The following is a 22,824-nucleotide window of genomic DNA, read 5'->3' as shown; positions in this document are numbered from 1 at the left end:
CTCCTAGACTACAGAGGGGGGGGGGGGAGGGGAGGGGAGAGAGAGTTCAAAGGAGCTTTTATGGGAATTGAGTGGTGAACTTTCAGATCAAACAAGTGCACCGTTGCACCTTTTGAATTTATTAAGAACAAGAAAGCACTGCTATGATTCTGTGATGCACTGGGCGGAATTTAGAACATCAATCTAGCTCGTACGGAAGAGTTTTAAATTAGTGTACGCCAATCCAACATACGGAAAAGTTTTAAATAGACTCTCCTTCATCATTGAATCAGGCCCAATGGTTTCTAGTCAACATCTCGCCTCCTCCCATCCCGATTGAAGGAAACTCTATCGTGATGATAATGACCTCAATATCTTTGCCACATATTCAGACATGTAAGAAATTCAATACGCTACCAATGATAAAGGAATGCACTTGTCGAACATCCATGGTTCATATCAACAACCCAAGAAAACTAACCACTCCCATACACTACCAATGATAATTGTTAAACAATTCAAAAGCATCACATTCAATATTTTCTCAATCAAAAACGTCTAAAAAGGATCTAATTCATCCCACTTTTACATAAAGATCAAAGGCCATTGCATTCTTACCTGACAATGTCTATACCATTTTATCTCTCTTTACCGGACAGATAAGTCATTTACGAGTGAGATAAAATCTCATACAAATTAACTGCATAAACCCTTTTATTTTTGGCATCAAAAAAAAATTAATGAACAAGTAGTTTCTTCTGCAACATGTTTACCACAGCTCGGTCATTCAGTAGGACCAGAAATTCATCGTGTCATGGTCAGTAGCATCAGTGTAGGATAGTCTACAATCAATCTTCTAAGTTTGCGAACCTCTTACTAATGATTCGCCGCAGTTATGCTAATAATTGAAACAACACTCCCATGACAAACTGCCTGAACAAGAAATCCATGGTTTACATGCACAAGGATGCCTAATTTTCTTTTGCTTCCACTATTCCTCAGGGTTGTGCAAATGTTGCCTTACATGCATTGAACTTCCCCTGCTTTTAACCTAATTCCAAGCTGAGAACTTCTACCTGAACAACAAGAACCCTGTTCACTTTTAAATTAGGAGAACACATAATCAGAGCCATACACAAGAAGTATCCCACTGATCCAACCCAATCCAAGTTCCTTCATTGCCTCAATCTGCATACATAGGATACAGTAAAATCTTTCAAACGTGGAAAAGCAGCAGCATACAACGAGCGAGCTCAAAGTAAACTTACAGGTCATTCTGAATTACTCAGACCCAGTCCCCCAGGCTGCCTAACATATTCAACATGCAAAAAAGTAACCCCAGTAACCTTCAATAAAAGAGGCGACTGAAACAAGGATAAGGATTTAACACAAAGCGGTTTAAGAGCTAGGTTAATTTAACAACTCCCGCGTCACACGTCATGAGCAAACAAGAGCAGAGCCATATCTTCATTTTTATTAGCAGATAAGATGCCCATGGTTTCCTTGATCCTTATTGGAGTTCTTAGATTTTTTTTTTTCCAACCAACGTAGTATGCCAACAGTCCACTTTCAGCTCCCCATAGGATTACATGCAAGGTAAGGACTGCATATCCAATTTTGAGTTCACTAGATTTGCAAGAATAATCCAACCAAGCCCCCCAACGAAAACAATTTTTTCTTAAACTCTCACTAGACTACAAAGAAAAACATAACACAGATCGAGGGCATCTGCACCAAGTGTGTGCACTGACACAATAGACGCAAAAACTAAAATAACGAATGTAGACATTGGAACAACAACAACAACAACATGCAAAAACACAACTTCTAGTGCAATGACTGACACACGGTTTGTGTGTTAATGTGTAAAGTGTCTACAGTTGTCTAATTGAACCCAACCCACATAACAGACTACATTGGAGTCGCGATCTTCTTTGGAAAAAGCACAGAGTTAAATAACTCGGATTAATCATGCTTTTTACCAGAATTATGATCCATATCGAAGTTTCCAACACAACGAAAATGTGAACAAAAAGAAGTGTAATAACATTTATATTTCCATCCTCAAAATCAAAACTTTACCAATCCCTACCTTCATGTTTTATTCCCTGAACCAGCAGCACCACCAGCAGAATCGAGTGAAACGTTGTTGAGCCTTTCAAGCGCCAAAACAAGCGCCTGGGTGCCCAAATCCCCCTCACCATAAGCCTTAAGCGAAAGATAAAGCTGCTGAGCCAGTGCCAAACCCGGCAATGCCAAATTCATATTCTGACATTCCCTCAAGCATATCCCCAAATCCTTCACGAAATGATTCACAAAAAATCCGGCATCGAAATCCCTTTTCAAAATCCTACTCCCATACAAATCCAACGACTTGGATCCAGCCGCGCCTGTAGATATCGCACTCAAGTACAACTCTAGGTCCAAACCAGCCTTGTGGGCATATATTAAACCTTCACAAAGCCCCACCATTGTTGAAGCTATGGTTATCTGGTTTGCCAGTTTCGTGAATTGCCCCTTTCCTGGAGCACCCATGTAATAAACTCTTCCGAGGAGGGCGAAAATGGGTTTTAGTTTTTCGATGATAGGTCCGTCCCCGCCTGTGAAGATAGAGAGCGTGGCGTTGCGGGCGCCACGATCGCCGCCGGATACTGGGGCGTCAACGGCGGAACAGCCGGCAGAGGTGGCTGCCGAGTGTATTTCAACGGCGAGTGAGGGATCCGAGGTGGTCATGTCAACGATGATACCTCCGGGGCGTAAACCGGAGAGAGCGCCTGTGGATGGGTGGAGGATAACGTGGCGGACGTCGGATGGGTAACCGACGATGGAGAAGACGACGTCGGATTGGGAGGCGACAGTTTTGGGGGAGTCGGCCCAGTGGGCACCCAGAGAGAGGAGGGGTTGGGCCTTGGAGGGGGTTCGGGTGAAGATGGTGAGATTGTAGCCGGCGTTGATTAGGTGGGAGCACATGGAGAGGCCCATGACTCCAGTTCCAATCCAACCTAGACGGGTGTTGGATGGGCTTGTCGGCTCGGAGGCTGTTGTGGCCATGGTGCGGTGGAAATGGGTGGTGATAGTGGTGGTCCGGGTGGAGATGGCGGCAAATACGTAGGAGGAGCTGCGACGGCAGTGACTGTAGAGTGGGGAGAAAAGTGACCACGGTCGCATGTTTTTGACTCATATGAAATATAAAGTTTATCTGATAAAGTTGTAATTTCGCAACGGATCTTCTGTGCCACGTCCTGTCTCACATCCTGTTCCACTCATCAGAATCTAGCCAAGTATTCCTTAATAAACCAACCTCTCGAACAACCCAACTCAGACTATATTAAGTTAATTAATCGATTAACCGGACAAAGAAACTTAGGGCCTGTTTGGAACCTGAGTTTTTTGGGAGTTTGTCTAAAACTTTACTGTAGTGCACTGTAGAATTTTTTGAAAAAATTTTGTAGAAGTTTTTGTTAGGTGAAATTTTTTTTTGTAGAAGTTTTTGTAGAGTGAAAAACTTTTTTTTCCTTTTCTTTTTTTTTTCTTTCTTTTTCTCCTTCTCTTTCTTTTTCTTTTTCTTTCTTTCCTTTTTCTTTTTTTTTTCCTCTCTTCTTTTTCTTCTTCCTTTTTCTTCTTCTTCTTTCTTTCTTTCCTCCCCGTTACCTCCCAGCAGCACTCACACCCGCCACCTCTCTCCTCCCTTTCCCCTTCTACTCCCGCCACCCCCTGTGCCCCTTCCCCCTCTGCCACCACGACGCCCTCCCCCGCGCCACCCCCTGCCCTTTCCTCTGCCAGAGCGACCCCCTCCCCCTGCGCACTTCCTGCCTTTTCCCCAACTTCTCCCGCCACCCCCCGCCCTTTCCCCAGCTTCTCCCGCCACTCCCCCTCCCCCCGCCACCCCCTGCCCTTTCCTCTGCCAGAGCAACCCCCTCCCCCCGCGCACCCCTGCCTTTTCCCCAGCTTCTCCTGGCACCCCTGCCCTTTCCCCAGCTTCTCCCGCCACCTCCCCTGCGCGACCTCCTCCCCTGCCACCCTCTGCCCTTTCCCCAGCGCAACCCCCTCCCCCCGCCACCCCGCGGATGGCACTGAAATAGTCCCGCGATTTCCGGCAGAAAGCATCGAGGAATTTGCAGAACTGGCAATGCTTCGTCGTGGAGGATTTGCTTTTCTGCATCCAGTTGAATAAGGAAACCATCACGTTGAATTTGATGTCCAATTCCTCCATTCTGCACTTTTTTTCCCTTTTTTTTGGCTTTTCTGGGCTATGATTTTGCTTGTTCGGTTCTTGGGGTTTTATGTTCATTTTTTGTGTTTGAAAATGAAGGATTTAAAAACTGCCCGAAAGGGGGAGGGGGAAGAGGGCGGGGGAGGCAGAGGGGAGGGGGGAGGGAGAGAAAAAAAAATTGTGTATTGCCGGAACTGACCGCCGGAATAGTAACCGGCGCCGGAAGTGATGGTGGAGGTGGTGGCCGGCAGCGGACGATGTGGTGGGTTGGGTGGTGGAGTAAAAAGAAAAAAAGTTGAATGGAAAGTTTTTTGTGTATTTTTGAAATGTGTAGGTAAAAAGTTTTGAGAAGTTTTTTGGGGTTCCTGTAGCAAAAGTTGTTAAAAAACTAGTAGGTAAAAAACTTGGTCAAAAAACCCACTTCCAAACAGGCCCTTAATTTCTTTAATCAATATAACCAAAACTAAGAAAAATAAAAACTCTTTAACCAAAATTACAATTTATCAATGGAAAAAACCCTATAACTCAAACAAATAACCTCTATCCTCTTCATCATCTCTTCTCGTGAGAAACAACTTTTTTACGAGGATTAGATAAGACTTCGAACCTCTTGCCAAAGGTGAGAAACAACTTATTTCTTAAAAACCTTGGTGGGTTCCTTATGGTCCGAAGTTTTGTTTGAGCATGCAACTTAATTCTGCTACCTCCGGAATTTGAACGGTTCTTGTAATCTTTGCATCTTTTTTTTTTTTAAAATAATTTGCTTTCAGGGCATTTTCTTTCTAGCTACGCAGGCCAATTTCGGTGTCCTTTTCCCTTGGAAATTCTTTTGTGGCCTTTGGATTAACTTCACTTTCCAACCACTGGGCCAATCATTGCCTATCAGGAGGGACTTCAGTCCCTTCTTGAGCTATTGATGAGGGTTCAAACCTCATCAGCAGCGAAAAAAATCTAAGGGTTGTGCCATAGCACTTCCTTAGGCTCCCCCTATAACAGCCTCCTTAGGATCGCTCTCCCTCTAAATTAGAATAGAGTAGGTTATACAAATGTATCGTTACTGACAAAAAAAAAAAAAAGATTAACTTCACTTTGCATCCGTGAACTTGTTCGTACCATATTTTGTACTTTGCGCCGTGAACTTTCGGATCCTTTGTACTTTAAATTCTCAATTTTGAACGCTCCATATCTTAAATTTTCAAGTTTTAATAATTTAAATCTAATTAATGACAATAATTATGTTAGCAAAATTAGTAGTGCCAAAATATCCTACAAATTAATGACAATGTGTTCAAAGTGATCATAATGAAATATAAGAGATTGTAATTAAAACAAAACGATACATTACAATTTAAGATTAATATGTCCTTTGTATTTTTTAATTACTTAAAAAAATTTGGGTCCGGGATGTAAAAATTAAAATAATTTGAATTATAGCCAACCTTTACGCCGAATAGTTTTTAACTCCTGTCTATGAGCATCCCAGAAATGTGTAACCAACTAGACGTGTTAGAAGCACAAGCGATACAACCAAAAACATTTGACAGTATGATTTTAAACAACGGTGGGATTTTATAACCATTCCTGCATCGTACTTCAACAGGGACCTTTATATTCTGATGATGATTGATGCACTTCATACTGAAATACATGTATGTTTTTGATTCGTTCTTGGAAAATTCTATGCCAATCATACGGACTTAGTTGATGAAAAAATTTCTATTTGTATAAATATGATTTGAAGGAAAAAAAAGTAAATATTATTTAACTTGCATAATAAACATAATTTTTAACTACATTTTTTCATTCACTTACTTCACGTCATCACAATAAGTGTTACGGTATCATTCTAAATATTTTTCTTCAAATAATTTCCTATCCAGAGCACACAAATTCTCCAAATACTCTTCTTCAATCTAACAACTTATTAACCACAGAACTCAATACTTCAACCGAATGAATAGCCTCAGTTGATGCAACCTTGAAGCAAGAATACTTACCAAGTTGGCACGTACTTCGTTTTAGTTTGTAATTAATGAAAAAACATTCTATTGATTATAAATAATAAGGAATTAAAATCAGATGAAGAAGCATGTACAATTTCACGCGGCCAAATCAAAGGAGCCAAAAATGAGTCGTGCTAGTCCAGGCAAAACCAAAAGGAAAAAAAAAAAAAAGGAGCAACAAGTTGGCCAGTAGTAGGTACATCAGTTATATCACCATCAGTGTATACCACAGGTTTTCTAAGCATGCTCAACAATGCAAATGCAAGAATGAGAATGCCATCTGTTTCCCTTCCCCTCCAAGGCCTCCCTATCGATTGGCCTCTTTAATCTGCTCTTGTCTGAGATCAACCCAAGAGAAGCAATGGATTTAGTGGCGTCAGAGAGGGATTTAGCGTGGTGTTTATTTTGCAGTAAAATGAAGAAGGAATCGTGTTATGAAAGCAGGTGTGGTTGTCTTCATCAATTAAGGTAACTCCACGCTGGTCTACTAGAACTGAGAATGGGAATAGTGTACTATTGTGGAAAAGGCACACATATGATATGGTGTCTGCAAACTTGCTCGAATTGTTATTTTTTTTCTCAAAAAAATTATTTTTTTTTGAACGCATTTTTTAATTATTTTATTATTATTACTTTATATATATATTAAATCGTTATAGTATATTTTTTTTAATAAAATTTTCAAAAAATAACAATCCAAATGGGCTTATATTTGATTGCATGACAAAAGAAGAAGTGACGACAAATATTATGAAGGTAAAAGGAGTGGAATGCTCTGAATATAAGAAAATAATAAAACATCGAGACATGCAAGTAAGTATTATAGCTAAGTATCTCATATAATTTTACCAAGTATCCATGCATGGAGGCCCTGCTTTGACTCATGTCTCATGCGGTATTGAACCTTAGTCGCCAAACCATTTTCATGAACAATGAAATGTTTCTGAATCCCATATCACATCCGTTTTAATTTGTATGTCTAAACAAAATTATATCAATATGCACTGTGTAAATATAATATATATTGTTAGTGTATATAAAATTTACTGTAATAAAATAAAATACGTGAGGGGATGAAAGTAATGCTTACAAATCTTATCCATTTTTGTCATTTTGTGAGCTGAACTGATAGTGCTTACAAATCTTATGCATTTTTAATTTTCAACGGTCGGGCTGCGAATTGAATTGGTTCTAAAAGTTTAGACCCAACAAAATGTAACCTGTTTACTCTTCTACCCTTTCGGTTTATAATATTTCTCCTTCAACAAATACGTTTCTGAAAATTTCCCAAATGGTCCCTGTTGCTACATAGAAATTTAAGAAAATTTATGAAAGTACAAGGCATACATACGTTTCTTAGTGTTTATGAAAAGTCTGTATAAACTTCATAAGTTAAGACTCCAAAATGAATAAAAACAAGTGGAAAGCATTCAATTTTTGACCAAATGAAGACAAATCACAAATTTCACCAATTGAATCAGCAGAATAAATCATGCTTAGGGATTATTTTTCCATACTTATTACTAGATTGATTTAGTAATTTAACATACATGATTGTTAATTATTATTTGTAGAATTTTTTTACAGGCAACAAATTATCTAGCAATAGCTTTATAGGTTGTGAAATTTATGTTGTTTTTTATGTTTTAAAATCTATTACATAGTAAAAAAAATGTATAAGACACTTATTTTACACTCTTATACTATTTTGTAAGATTTCTTACTACAACTTTTAGCAAATTTATAGAGCAACTTGCCCGTTTGGCTCAAATTAAATATAGAGGAGATTACATTTATTTAATCAGGAACTTAGCTCAAATAAATAATTTGGGAATTATATACCTATTGTTCAACATATTGGGGACCAATTTGCCTGACACAACAAACTGTGAGGACTTAAATTGCATTTTTCCTCAAATAACTTATATACCAAGCGACGCCGTTGCTCATGCTAGACCTCACAGACCTTCGGCCCTCTTCTTATTCTTTCGTTATCCTCCGCGCCCGCTACAGAACTCCTCCCCTAGTCCTACAGCTTTCCGGACCGGAGGAGAGTGACTGAGGGAGTGACCGGTCAGGAAGACAACAACTCTTGGCCTGAATTTGTTATTCATAAATGTTTACTCGCCCCAAGCAGATCTAAGGTAAACGGGTTGTTGTGCTCTAAGTTTCCTGCTTCTTTACTTCGTATTAAGGAGCCTTCTAATTTATTATCTCAAGCATAACTGGATAGTGTTCGCAAGGTCAATCTGTTGTACATTGCAATTCGTTTAGCTCCTTTAAGGAAAATATACGGCTTTGCAGGATGTTAAGGCAAATTCATACCTCTAAACCTCAATGTCTACTTGGGTACGGATATAATCCAATGCTGCTGGGGTATACTTCTGAAGTGAATTCTAGGACTTTCTCGTGTTTGGTGAATCAAATGACCAATAAAAATTTCAAATTTTTAAGATACAGAAATTGCTTAGTTCAGCTCCGCCGTAAAACCCTTTTTCAAGAAGGTAAAATAGCTAAGGGCTTTGCAAGTGGGACTTCGTTTAAGAATGCTTCAAGGGATTCGGGGAATTTCCAATTGGTTAATGGGGCTAGAAGTTTTTCGAGTTCAGATTCTCAGAAAGTCGCTCAACGCAATGACAAGAATCTTCCTTGGTTAGTTAAATCAAGGGCTAAAGATACAAGGAGGCCTGAGAAAATGGATGTGTCGAAAACCAGCACTTCTTCATGGGAGGAGTCAGCAAACAAGTTCCTAAAAGGTGGTGGAACTGCCGCAAAAGATAGGGCTTTTCGGGGTTGGGAGGGTGGCCAGCACAACTACAGGGGCAAATATGAAAGTATTGAAGAAGAGGATGGAGAAGAAGAAGCTGAGGCTGAGGATATTGATGATCCAAGATGGGATAAAATAAAGAATCAATACAATAGAATTGTTGCAGCGAAACTAGGTTCAGATAAACCAGAATTTAAGAAGTGGAATAAGCAGGAAATTTGGGGTAGGAAAACATGGAAAGATGCTACCGAATCCACAGTGCCAACGATTGTTGGCGAGGGGATATATGGAGTTGGTCCAATATTAGCTGCATTATCTGCTGGAAGAAGAGAATTTTATGCTTTGTATGTTCAAGAAGGGATTGATCTTAGTGGAAATAACAGGAAGAAGAAGGATAAGAAAGGGTTTGAGAAAGTGTTAAGGATGGCAGAGAATATTGGGTTGAACAAAAAGCAGATATCCAAACATGATCTGAATATGGTTGTTGATAACAGGCCGCATCAGGGAATGGTCTTGGATGCTTCACCGTTAGAGATGGTCAGGATCAAGGAATTAGAACCAGTTTCAGTTGAGGGGGAGAGCGGCCCTCTTTGGGTCGCATTGGATGAGGTTACTGATCCTCAGAATTTGGGCGCCATTATTCGTTCTGCTTATTTCTTTGGTGCCTCAGGGGTGGTTTTATGTGCTAAGAACTCTGCTCCTCTGAGTGGGGTTGTCAGCAAAGCAAGTGCTGGTTCACTTGAGTTAATGGAGCTCAGATCTTGTAAGAACATGATGCAGTTCTTGTCTTCTTCAGCTCAAAATGGTTGGCGGGTTCTTGGGGGCTCAGTTTCTTCTAGAGCTGTTCCTTTGAATGAGGTTGTACCTGGTGCTCCCACAATTCTTGTTTTAGGCAGTGAGGGCACTGGTTTGAGGCCCTTGGTAGAGAGATCATGCACTGAATTGATTAGGATTCCTGGAAACATTCCCATGGATGTAATTGCTGGTGAAGACGAAGAGATGGAAAGATCTGAGGTGGATCATGGGGTTTCAGGTAAAGAGTTCAGGTCCTTTATGGCTGTGGAGAGCTTGAATGTAAGTGTTGCGGCAGGTGTGCTTCTTCACCACTTGAGTGGAGTCAAATGCAGTGACAATGGCCCCAAGGGAGAGAGTTGATGTGGTTCTCATTTTTGTGGAAGTTCATGTGAACCTGTCATCGGATAATTTAGAAAAGGTCGACTCGTTTCTCTTGGAGTTCATGGAGTGCATACATGTCCCAGTTTTGTTTTAATTTCTTGATACATGAAATGACCATTTGTTAAAGATGCTGTTATCTGGATGATATACGGGTGTACTTAGTCCTTCTTATTGGAGTTGGCTTCATTATTCTAGTCTATTATCGCCTACAGAGCTTCAGCACCAATATGTGTGTGATGATAGAATGTATAAACAAGCCAGCGCATCAAAGATAATGAGATCATGAGTTGGGGATAACAACAGAATGGAGACAATCTGCAGATTTCTATACTGTTCCTAGAATGGTGCTGACACGGTTTTTATTCGCTATTTCTTCTTCCTTTTTTAGATAGTAGATAGAACTCTAGTACAAGGGTTCCCTTAGCTGCTGCTATTCATATAGAAAGGTCTACATCTTCAAACCGATATTTTGCCAAAAACCACATCGGTACACCTGAGAATCTGTGCGCTTGGATATCAGATTTTAGTGTGGGTGTTACTACACCTCTACACCTGCCATAGTTAATTGTAATCCGTAGATTGAGCTTTGCCCTCCTGACCCAAGGAAAAGCTTAAAAAAAAAAGAAAAAAAGAATCAGTACTCAGCTTGTTAGCTTTTGATAACAATACTGTTCTTATATTACGTAATTGATGCCATTTTCTGTTTAAACTATTTGTTAGACCATTTAAAACCCGTGGTTGAACTGCCTTGTTAAATTCATTATCTCATTAGTACATATATTTGTTATTTAAGTACAGGTAGAGTGGCAATGGTGAAATAATACCAACATAAGACAGGATCTTGAAATTCGTGTGATGATTACTTGGCCAACTTAGGACTTCGGATAGGGATTGAGGATCTTATGGGTTTGGGAAATTTGCCTGCCCTACTCTTTCTCACTCCCAAAGGTCTTCGAAAGGCTTGAAAGAAGCTATGACATTTCTCTGTAGCACCCTTCTCGTATTGCTCCCTTAGCCCCAAGCTCCATTCTGCTTCGACCTTCTTTTGAGTGATAGAGGGGACTCGGGGAATGTTTTAGGGTAATTATGGACGTTCCATGCTATTCTTGCATGTTTTGTGGCTATAACATCCTTACAGGTGAATTGGATTTTATGCTTGTGGTACCAAAATTGATGAACAGAATCGTAAATGCCTTTCAACTTTGATGATATTTTGATGAACATTATCTTGGTGTCTGCCTACATCCTTTTCTGTTGTCATGCAGAGCTGTTTGCAGCGTGACATAACATGATCAGGTTGTAAGTGGATTCATTTCATTGCAGTTTATACTACTTCAGGGTGTCACTTATTTGCTTATAGACCAGACTCCTGTGAGTTGCATCAATACCACGTAAACTCATGCATTACAACGACCATGGTTGAAAGTGAAGAGGGCGGAAGTCTTTTCTTCTCACATGCAGTTGCAGTTTTGCACATGGCATATGTTTGGGATCTTCTCGCTATTGTATCTAACTTTCCATCGTCAACAAAGCTCATGGTTCAGACCTGCCGTTCAGTGACTTAATTCGTTAGTCTATGGACTACTCGTGATTTTCAATAATGCCCACCTATTGAGAGTAATTTCGTTGTATGGTGTTCTTATTATGGGACAAATGCAGTTTTGGTCCTCAATATTTGGCACTTATGCAATTTTTGTCTTTAAAGTTTCCGCAAAAACAAATCTAGTTCCATATTTTTGGTACACGGTGCAATTTTAGTTCAATAACAAATATTGTCCCCCAATGTTGCAAATTTGAAGCATATTTAAAACAGTTAGCCATTTTTTTTTCAAATATTGGTGGAATTAGTCAGGTATAATCACATGTTTGTTGAATTAAGCTTCTTCTTCTTTTTTTTTTTGGGAAAAAAAAGCAAAATAATGAGTAACCTTGAACAACAAGAACAACTCATGCGATGGCATGTTAGCAACTAACTAATCAATCAAGAAAATGTTAATCTATCGAAAAAATTAACTATTACAAATTTTAGCTTGGGGTCAATTGGGATAGAGAGCGAAAACATATTGTGGATCGATGAATTGGGTGTTCTAATTAGTTTTAGTTTTTTAGATTAGAATTTTCTTTTTTTTTTCACTAGTTAATTAGTCAATACGTCTGTTATTAGTCATTGTTATTTGAAATTCAATTTAATGGAAGCATGACTAAACGTGTCACTAATTGTAAAAAATTCATCGAATGTCTTAAATTTGCTTTAAATTGGACAAAATGAAGTATAGATTTGCTCTTGCCAAAGCACTAGAGACCAAAATTGCACATGCACTAAATATTGAATACAACATTTACTTTTTATCAAAATTTGAAGGACTAAATATTGGGAACTAAAATTACATTTTTCTATCCACCATTCTGTTATCTCTCCGAGCTTCCGAAAAGTAAAAATAAAAACCAGTTACAACTCGATTGTTTTTGTTTTTTAGTGTCAAGTAAGGAAACAGCTGGAATAGAGTCGTTGTTTGGGATCTGATTTCAGCATCTCAGGTACATTTTTTTTTTTTTTCCGGAGACGACAACAGTTGTATAATCTAATCTATTCTACACTAAGAGAGAGGGGGCGGACCTAAGGAAGTCCAGAGATAATCCGGAGGGGACTGAACTATCACCGGATCAAACGGATGCACAATACACCCGTCTAGATTTTTTTTGAAACAAATCACTTGAAGCATCTCAGGTACACGGGGTGGAAGACTTGCAGATGGGAACTGCGTAGGGCCTCAGCCTAATAACAATCGTGGACTGGACGCCCCCCCAAAAAAACCCAAAAGCACTTCTCAGAAAACCGTCCAATGCATATGCACATTCTTGATGCATCCACAGCAGCTTATGAATTAGTATTTAGTACTAGTAATTTTGTCGAGAAAATAATTTTGTCGACTGGGTGTCAACTAAGATCATCATCCAGAACGTGCTAAGCGCATCAAGGAAACTAATCCGTGTAAGATTGGCTTACCCAATCTTTTAAAATTAAAAGCTACTGCCACACGAAAACAGTTCCGTGAGCTATGATACCCTAATAGTAATAATTATGTTTAAGGCCTCTTCTCTGTCACTTTCCAAACTTAAGCGTTTTCCATTAGTGTAACTTAGGCGTGTACTCGTTACCGGTTTACATTGCACACGAATCTCAAATCAATTCATCTTATGGATCTATCTGAATCCTGGTTCTAGATATTTGATGATAAATAGAGACCTAAACCTCAATGGTTATAAAGGGGTCTGGCTAAAATGGCGAGATTAACTGTAAAAGTATCTAAGTACAGAATTACAAGAAATGTGTGGGTACGTGTATTCAGAATTTATCTTGAAGGAGCATCTCTGAATTTAGCATGTGGTTTTTTTGAAGGAGCTAGCTCGAGTTTGGCGGATTGAGAAAAGATTCGATGAATTTAACCTTTCATTAAATTGGATTGAGTTTGGGCCTAAATATTAGGCTCAAATTAAATATGAGTTGAGTTTGGGCCTTATTAGACTTAAATCAGATATAATCTCAACCCTTTAATCTGCATATAGATAATACTAATATTTTTATACTTATGAATTATGTGTGAAAGTATATTAATATATATATATATATAAGAAATATTAAATATACAAAATTATGTCATACGGTTCTGAAGAACAAAATTTAGTACGAGCAAGTTGGGAACCTCTGCAAATGTATTGACTATTGATCATGTTTTATTACTATTTTTCACGTGCTTTCAACTAATCGGATATATTATTGTTAGAAAATTCTTGGTTTAAATGATCTGTTACTAGTTCATGTATAGTTTCAATGTTGTAGTTTTGTGGATGTTAAATTAGTTTCAGAACTTGATAGTTATAATAATTATAATAAGGAAATTATGGAGTAAGAGATGAATTTGGATTAAATCGGAATTAGATTCACAGCTCGAATATTTTGTGAGTAAAGTATGAATTTCACATTTATTAACTCAAATCTCATAGCTCGAAAATCAAAAGTGATATTAATTATGTGAATCGAGTTTGAACTTGTTAAAATCTGACTCATATGGACCGATTAACTAGCTTACTTAAATATCTTCTTGATGGCTAACAAACCAAAGGCAAGTATGCAAGCATGATGTTCTCGTGGCATGCCTTTGATATAAATTGATGCTTTCAGTGAATGTTTGAAACAATTTTAAATAGTAGAGCTCAATGCTAATCAGAATATACAAATACGAGGCTTGTAGTCCAAAGGATAATACTCCGAAATTAGGATTAAACAAAGGGCCCGGTGGGTCGCCAAGATCCGAATCACAAAGTAGCATCTTCCTAAAGAGAAAAAAAAAAGCCATCCATTGGAACTCGACTCCCCACCCCCCACGCCCCACTTCTCAAACGCCCGGAGGCTCTCCCTTCCTCATACGGCCCCTATATAAGTTAACCAACTCAGCCAACGGACTCTCTCCAATTATTTCTCCAAATACCCCGCACACGCGCTCCCACGCACACACTCGCCCACGCCCACAAATTGCACACACTCACCTTCGAAAATATAAAATTACGCGGTTTCTCACATTTGGTTCCTTTTTCCTCTCCTCTGCTGCTCTTTCGTTTCTCGTCTTTTTCTTCCCTCTCGTCGTCTCTGTCCCTCTGTCGTTCGTACACCATTTCATGGTGATTTGAGAGGGAAGACGACAGGAAAAAGATAAATTATATGTTTGTGGAAGGTTAAGTTCCCAGGGCATTGTTTCTTGCCCTGCCTGCCGTTGCCGAGCTGCTGGATAAAAGTAGAATAGACAAGATAACTGACAAAAAAACAACGAGACGAAGAGACGACGTGCATTGTTGAGAAAAATGTCTCCCCCGGTAATGGATACATTGGACGCTATCTTGTTAGGTGCAAGCAAAGCTTGCTGTAGTCCGCTCGCCATTTTTATTCAGATCCAGGTACATATATGCTTCTTTCACTGCTCTGTTTTCTGTTTTTTTAGGAGAATTGAGCAAAATGTTATAGAAAAGGCGGTAAATGCTGTGTGGATTTGATTTTGTTTTGCATTGTTTAAGGCCTAGATCTGAGGAATGGATTTGAATTTTGTCGGATATCAGACGCTCAGAAGACTATACTACCACAAATCTTTTTCATGATTGTTGAGTGGGAAATTTGTTAATGTTCTTTTGTTTTTTGGTGGAGTTTGGATTTCGTTTTCCCATTTCTTTCTGTTGGCCTAGACCAAATGTATGGAGAGCTTTTGTGGTGAGTGTTGGATCTGGGGAGCTTGATTTCATTAAAGGCCGCTGTAGCATTTATTGTTTCTCTATCGTGAAGAATGATGAATACCTTTGATTGGTATATCTCTGAATTTAGGATTTTCTTCCGGGTTGAATCCACAACATGTGAGCCAATTTTATGCAGATGATGCAGCTCTAAAATTCTAGAGGTGGTGAATTTTACTCCTGGAGAAAAGAGGGGGAACAAAAGATAATTTACATATTGTGTTATCAGTTAGGGCCTTTTCTCCTTGGTTTAAGCTTTTCTGAAGCTGACTAATTAAATGTACTCGTTGAATCTATTTAAAAAGTGCAAGTGCGTTTACTTTGAAGATTTGGGAAGCCAAAAGCAGTTTAGAAAAGCAGGACAGGTGGCTGCTCAGTAGAATCAGCTTTTTGCAGCTCAAGGACAACACCTAAAAACAGCTTTTTGCCCTAATATAGATTATAATCAACTTGCTTCAACCTATATCAGGGAACATGTTCTTTTTGAAATCATGCTTGGGAGGTAAGCAGACAGTTCCTTTTAGTTTCTGTGAAGAGAGATTTCATTCCTCTGCAGAAGATTAGGGAAGAGAGTGCTGTTAAGAACTACAGAGAGAGAGAGAGGATACTATGGCCCCATTTGGAGTTTGGACATGGAGCTTTTGAAGCAGAAACAAACAGAAAATGTGAAGGAAAATTTTTAGTCTTCCATTTTGTCTCTTAATAATTGCAATTGTGGTTACAGAACTTAAATTAGGTTTTTTTTTTTTTATTATTGTATGGAAATTGGAAGGATGAAGAGAAAATGATCTTGACAACTTCTAATCATGATCCGTCTTTCATTAAAACTACAAATTAAGAATATTATTGCTTGGAACATCTTTAGCTAGAGTAGATTTCAAGTTTACAAACTGAGCCAATGGTACTGACTTAACTTGGAAAAGATATAAATAAGATAAAATTCTCAAAATCACACTTGTTTTTTTTTTTTGGGTGTCTATTTGTATGATTCCCTTCCTTTTTTCTTTCTGAAGGCTTATGATGGGGTTTAACAGTCTTATTGTTTTAACTCTTGAAGTGCCTTTCTAACTGATAAAAAAAAAGAAGAAGAAGAAGCAGAGATCTTCAGGGGTTTAAAATGTTTTTCGTTTGCATTTTGTGGGATTCTTGACAGTAGAAATATTGGATTGAAGAGTGCTTGATGACTTTTTTTTCTTACAATTTATGTTTCACCTTCTTTTGTTGTTTTTTATCTAGGGAATGCTCTGAAACTGTTATTTCTTTTATGAATTGTATTAAATATGACATTGTGAGGCTTGTATTCATGCTGCAGGGATATTTTATCTGCTTAATTCTTGCTCTTGGATGGGCTGGTGCTGCTTATGTCAGGTACAATAATGGGGAATGGGATCTTGTACTAAATTAGTTACAGTTTATGATCCATTTCCTCTACTCTGGCTTATCAAAGTTCACTTCAATCTTAACATATTTCTATGACATTTCCTTTTCTACTATAGAAGCAGAGAAATAAGACGGATGGCTGAGAGAATGAGAACTGGCAACAGTTTTGCATTTCTCTGTAGTGATATTAATGAGCTCGAGCATTCAAATCAGATCCATTTGCCTCGAGTGTCAGTTATCATGCCTTTGAAGGGCTTTGGAGAGCATAATCTACACAATTGGAGATCTCAGGTGAAAAAAAAATGATCATGTGGTAGCTAGTAGTTCTTGTTAATTTTGGTTTAAATTTTGAACTTTTGCAGCAAATGTTTTCGTTTAAAGAGTTAGAAAGTGCGAGAGTTTCTTGGCCTGATCAAATATATCCCCTTGACAACAATGCAGATTACATCTCTTTATGGTGGCCCACTGGAGTTTCTTTTTGTTGTTGAAAGTCCAGAAGACCCAGCTTACCATGCTGTGTCTCGACTTTTGGCTGATTACAAGGTACAAATTGGTTTCTGTTTAGTTCAGTCATTGCAATCAACTATCACATATCCAGGGCATCTATAACATGGTACTGTATTCTTGTTGCTTTGAGTTGTATGTCTTGACCCCTCTTACTTCTCGTTGTTTTTTATTTTCCTGATTTGTTTTTTGAATGTCTTTAATGGGAATAAATCTTTTTTCATTTACTGCCTGGAAGCAGCTTCAAAGATGTCCTATATGGCCGCAAGATACTATCTGGAACATTAAGTAAACAAAGGAATAAAAGAAAATGAAAATCATAATACATAGACTTCATCTGTGTGTGTGTGTTTCTAGGATAAACATTTCTGGTTGAGCTTTTGTTTGTGGTTGCTATGTTGCTCATATCTCAATTTGCATATACTATTTTTGGTTCTGTATGCATGGGTTTGTACCCTACTTGGTTGAAAATTAAGAAAGTTATTACCTGAAAGGTTGTACTCTTTACATGAAGTATGGTGTCATGCATATCAGCCATTGATACATGCCCTTATCATGCAAGTCTGCGTTCTTATCTTCCTTCTTCCTTGTCCTTTCTTTGTGGCCTCACTAAATGATTCCCAGGATGATCTTGAGGCAAAGATTATTGTTGCTGGTTTGTCGACAACCTGCAGTCAGAAAATTCACAATCAATTGGTATGTTTTTAGATTTTTAATCTTACGTTCTTCATTCTTTTGACAGGGCACAGTTATACATTAAATGTGGAATCATTAGTTCTCTATAAAAAAAAAAAAGTATGGTGCCAGATTTCTTTTTGAAGTCTGATTAAACACTATTTTCTAATGTTAGCATGATTGACCTTTTGATTGGATAATTTTTAAATGTAAATTAGAAAAAAAAAACTTCAAAAAAGGAAAATTAACTTGTGGACTCCTCTACAGATGATTTAAGGTCCATGGGAAGGCTGGATACAGGCCTTTTTTACTGCTGAATTATGTAATTGGTGGTTATACCATCTATGATAAATACATTCTATTGGTTTGTGGTTTCATTTAAAGCTTGGTACTTTGCAGGTTGGTGTGGAGAAAATGCATAAAGATAGTAAATATGTACTATTTTTAGATGATGATGTTAGGTTACATCCTGGATCTATTGGTGCACTTACTGTAGAAATGGAAAAGAACCCTGAGGTTAAGCGATCTCCATAAATTTTTCCATTGATTAGTGTTGATGTTATTCCTGTTTATTAATATGTTTTTACTTGTATCATGACTCTACCCGTTTTATTCTTCAGATTTTTATTCAAACTGGATATCCACTCGATTTGCCATCTGGAAGTTTGGGAAGTTACTGCATCTATGAATATCACATGGTATGGTGTCTTTTCATGCTTTTATTTTTGTCTGCTGGGCTCTTTAAAGGTGGAGCCTCCAAATGATATCAGTAGTTCCATCCTAAGCTCTACTCACTATAATGTCTACTTTAGAACGCAAAGGCTAGAAAAGGGTAGCACACTGGGAAAGTGTAAAGGGAATTCTAATTCTGCAAGGGAGGCTTAAATATTGGGTACTGCAGTGCGGGGACAATTATATGACTCCTAGTCTGGTCTTGTGAGGACAACATACGATAGAATTTTTTAAATTTACCAAAGCAGAGAAAGATCTTTACATCCCTGCATTCTATATTAGTGTAGCATTTCCTATGCTAGTCTTTCGTGGGAAAGGTTTCGGGTTATTGGGGCTCATTATTTTAGTGTTTGCTTTCTTAGTGAATGGCCATGGTGCTAGTGGGATTGTTCTACAACATTTTCATACTATTGCTCTTTGATCATTATCAATTGGAAAGGTTTCCAAATTTGAAAAGTGAAACACTTTTCATGGAGTTGCAACTTATGGTAACTGTAAATTGAAAAGAGTTCTTTGCACCCGTACTTGAAAAGTCCATACATCCTTATATTTGCTTCCTGTAATCAAGTACTTTTCTGGAAATGATGTCTGATGGTAGCTTAAGATTTTGAGTGGCTTTCTATATGCTATACACCTTATGTTTTCTTTGTTATTATAATCTTTGTTAATGTCTGAACTTGTTCTCTTTTTCCAAAGCCCTGTTCAATGGGATTTGCTACTGGTGGAAGAACATTCTTTTTGTGGGGAGGATGCATGATGGTAATCCTTTTCCCCAACTATCAGCTTTCTGATGCGCACATCTGGAATTTAATTTTTCTTCTAATAAGTTGAGTTTTCAATTTCCTTCTTTATTTCAGATGCATGCAGATGACTTTAGAACCAATAAGCATGGTGTTGTTTCGGAGCTTCTAGATGGGGGCTACTCAGATGACATGACTCTTGCTGCTATAGCTGGTAATTTCTTTTATAGTGGTTAAACTGTATCACTGATTGTGTGGCTGGTAGTTGTATATATATCTGGATTTTCCACTTCTAGGGATTATATATACTTAAAGCCGGGCATGCTAACTCTATGAAATTTCATGAAGTGTTGATACAAATGAAATTTTCTTGTTCCATAGTTCTTGAAGAATTTAAATGTTTTTGGGCATTTGATATCTGCGTTCTTGTCATTACATGCTGCCCTTCTCGTCTAATTTCCTGACTCTTACTTTGTGGTTGTTAATAGATCCCTTTATCAATTCATGATCTTCCATAAATTACAGAAACCAATGTGCTTGTTCATACCTGAATTTGCACTTACAGAACCTTGAGACTTTTGCTTCTAAACTATACAGGGAATTAGCTATTCTAGAATTTACAGAATGTGGACCTTAGCTGAATGCTGTAATTAAGTTAGCTTTAGTACTTGTCTTGGATATCTAGTTTTCCCTTCTAACTGTGGTCCGTTTTGTTTCAGGAGCTCATAAGAGGCTCATCACATCACCACCAGTTGCTGTGTTTCCTCATCCTCTTGCTAGTGACCTTAGCTTTTCAAGGTTGGTAGATATGGTTGGAACTTTTCTTGAACATTTTAAGTAAACTCAAGGATTTTTTAATGTTTGAAGGTACTGGAATTATCTGAGGAAACAAACTTTTGTTTTGGAGTCATACACAACAAAGGTTAACTGGATAATGAATCGTGCATTATTTTCTTCCCACTGCTATCTCTCTTGGGGCTTTGTAGCACCATATTTTATGGCTGGGATTCATGTTGCAGCAGCTTTAAGATGTTATTACAAAGGTTATTCATCTGAAGATGCAGCCTTTACATCTACAGGTGAGCAATTTAATTCACTTTAACCATCAGAGCTGATTGTCAGTGATTCCTCTTATTGGATATTTTGATGTTTCTGAAGATAAGAATTCAATCTGGAAAAACTGATAGTAATGCCAAAAGTTGTTACTTAAACTAAGCACTGTCCACTTACTTTTTGAACTTCTACTCTGTCTATGGCATCCTTAAAGGCAGTGCTTGTTTTGTCCAGGGTTGCTACTTGCTAGCTGCCTTACCATATGCACAACTCTGGAACTCCTTTCCATGTGGAACTTGACCAGGATTGAAGTTCACCTATGCAACTTCTTGTCTCCTGAGGCACCTCAGCTGTCTCTTGCTACGTACAACTGGTTTCTTGTAAGTTTAGCTCAACATCGTGATGCATGCTCTTCATTGATTGTCTAACCCTTGGCATTTAGAGTGCAATTCATATTTCATCCTAAGATTGCTATAGAAGTTGGTATAAAAAGGGAAAAAAAGTATAAACAACATTACAAACTTGATCTTTGTTTTATTCTTAAGCAAAGAACTTTTTATAAATGGTGAATCAATTTAAGTACCAAGTGATCTTACGGTTGGAAATACACCAAGAGTCCTTTTTTTTTTTTTTATCATAATGGAGCTGGTCAAAACTCATGAGTGAGGACACTTCCTGAAAAGTTTTGTGACTATAAGATCACAAATTAGCCCCTTACCTTGTTCATTTGACGTTTGGCGATCAGGTATTTTGTGCTCTGCTGGTGGATAATTTTCTCTATCCGATTTCAGCAATGAGATCACATTTTTCTCAGTCTATCAACTGGTCTGGCATCCGATATCATTTGAAGAATGGGAAGATAAGCAAGGTGTGTCTTAATAAGTATCGTCGTGCTCTCAGATTGTATTTTGTTAAAATATTGCTCTTATCTGGAATGGAAAATTTATTTGAAAATATTTTAAAGTATGTCATCGTGGTTGATAAGACAGAGTGAAACAGAATCTATAGAAACAATTTCTGTTGGAGAAATTAAGAGGTGGACACTCTGTCATACAGTTTTCCCCATTAACAATTTGTTTCATTTAATTTATTGAAATTATATTTGCTGTTACAAGTACAAGAATTTAAACACACACACACACACACACACACACACACACACACACACACACACACATATATATATATATATATATATATATATATATATATATATATATATATATATATATATATATATATATATATATATATATATATATATAAATGTTTGCATGCCTGTGCATGCATTTGCATTACTTTTTATGCATTTCAAAACTGCGCTAGTGATTTGATAAATTTATATTACGTTTTGCTTATTCTTTTCTGGTAAGTAGCGTTCATTTCCGGCTATGACTAGATTGAGGTAGCATTCTGCGATACTTATTCAATTTCCTTATGTTGGAGCTAGATTCTGGGGGTGATTACTTCATCCTGAGTTTAATTTCCAGTCCTGCAGAACCTTTTTCTTTTTGTTTTTTTGGGTGAAAGTGTTGTGAACATCTTCCCCGACCGCATTCTGCTTACACGGACAAATTCTTTTCTAAATTCTGATATTGTAACATTGCTTGGCTTCTTTTCGTATCATTGCTTGCCCCTAAGGGCATATCACTTTTGTTAGCTATATAACCTTCGAATCTGCAGAATATAATGTATGGCTTTCCCCTTCCCTCTCTCCACCTCTTTGCCTATTGTACAGATTGACAGACCCAAGGGAAAGGGTCCAAAGTTTACGGATCTGGGAGGAAAGCGTTTGTATGGGAAGAAAGGCATGCAGCCCACCGCTTCTCTTCTTTATTCTTTGTCCAGAAATCTGGCACAGTGGCGCCAGCCCAAGAAGTATGATGTATAGGAAGAGCCTTTAGCAAGTAGATGTAATTCTTTGTTCCCGGTTCTGATAGCCCGCAGTGGACATTGGGGATCATCATTTTTCCCCTGATTATGGACGAGATCAACGAGTATAGATTAAGCGGTAGTTTTTTGGTTGGTTGTCTATATTGATTTATTAAATCGATTGATTCTTGGGGGGCCAAGTTGGCCCATTTTTTGTAATTGTATTGATCGTTGCTGTAATTTAATGAGAATATTTCCCCGTTCATGCAAGAGAAGTTATTAGAACTTTTATTCTTTGTGCTCCTTTTTCGTTGTTGATCTCCACCCAAGAATCCCGGATTCACTGTTGCCACTCGGTAGACAATGTGAAACTTTATGGACGTTAATGAACCTCCTTAGTAGTCCCTGCATCATGCACTTTCAATTTGCAATAACTGTTGAGATCTATAG

At 38.0% G+C, this 22,824-nt stretch overlaps 3 protein-coding genes across 3 annotated transcripts; 2 read left to right on the top strand and 1 right to left on the bottom strand.

Moving 5' to 3' along the window:
- Nucleotides 1-485: 485 nt before the first annotated feature.
- Nucleotides 486-3,179, bottom strand: LOC113694048 (probable 3-hydroxyisobutyrate dehydrogenase-like 1, mitochondrial). Its single transcript, XM_027212905.2, has 2 exons — nt 2,072-3,179; nt 486-1,167 (listed from the first exon to the last, which is right to left on the bottom strand). The coding sequence occupies exon 1, from the start codon at nt 3,145-3,147 to the stop codon at nt 2,074-2,076; it is 1,074 nt and encodes a 357-aa protein (XP_027068706.1). The 5' UTR covers nt 3,148-3,179; the 3' UTR covers nt 486-1,167; nt 2,072-2,073.
- Nucleotides 3,180-8,160: 4,981 nt separating this feature from the next.
- Nucleotides 8,161-10,847, top strand: LOC113691699 (uncharacterized). The gene is made up of 2 exons (XM_027209966.2): nt 8,161-8,339; nt 8,500-10,847. The coding sequence occupies exon 2, from the start codon at nt 8,501-8,503 to the stop codon at nt 10,115-10,117; it is 1,617 nt and encodes a 538-aa protein (XP_027065767.1). The 5' UTR covers nt 8,161-8,339; nt 8,500; the 3' UTR covers nt 10,118-10,847.
- A 3,769-nt stretch (nt 10,848-14,616) lies between these two features.
- On the top strand, nt 14,617-22,665 carry LOC113691393 (uncharacterized). Its single transcript, XM_027209516.2, has 14 exons — nt 14,617-15,091; nt 16,731-16,786; nt 16,915-17,089; nt 17,240-17,341; nt 17,927-17,998; nt 18,377-18,493; nt 18,598-18,675; nt 19,406-19,468; nt 19,567-19,663; nt 20,169-20,247; nt 20,317-20,528; nt 20,737-20,882; nt 21,248-21,370; nt 22,241-22,665. The coding sequence occupies exons 1-14, from the start codon at nt 14,999-15,001 to the stop codon at nt 22,391-22,393; spliced, it is 1,566 nt and encodes a 521-aa protein (XP_027065317.1). The 5' UTR covers nt 14,617-14,998; the 3' UTR covers nt 22,394-22,665.
- Nucleotides 22,666-22,824: the final 159 nt, after the last annotated feature.

This window comes from Coffea arabica, chromosome 6c, assembly GCF_036785885.1.
Source record: "Coffea arabica cultivar ET-39 chromosome 6c, Coffea Arabica ET-39 HiFi, whole genome shotgun sequence".
Lineage (NCBI taxonomy): Eukaryota > Viridiplantae > Streptophyta > Magnoliopsida > Gentianales > Rubiaceae > Coffea > Coffea arabica.
The sequence above is the reverse complement of the archived record's forward strand: the minus strand, read 5'-3'. Positions and strand labels throughout refer to the sequence as shown.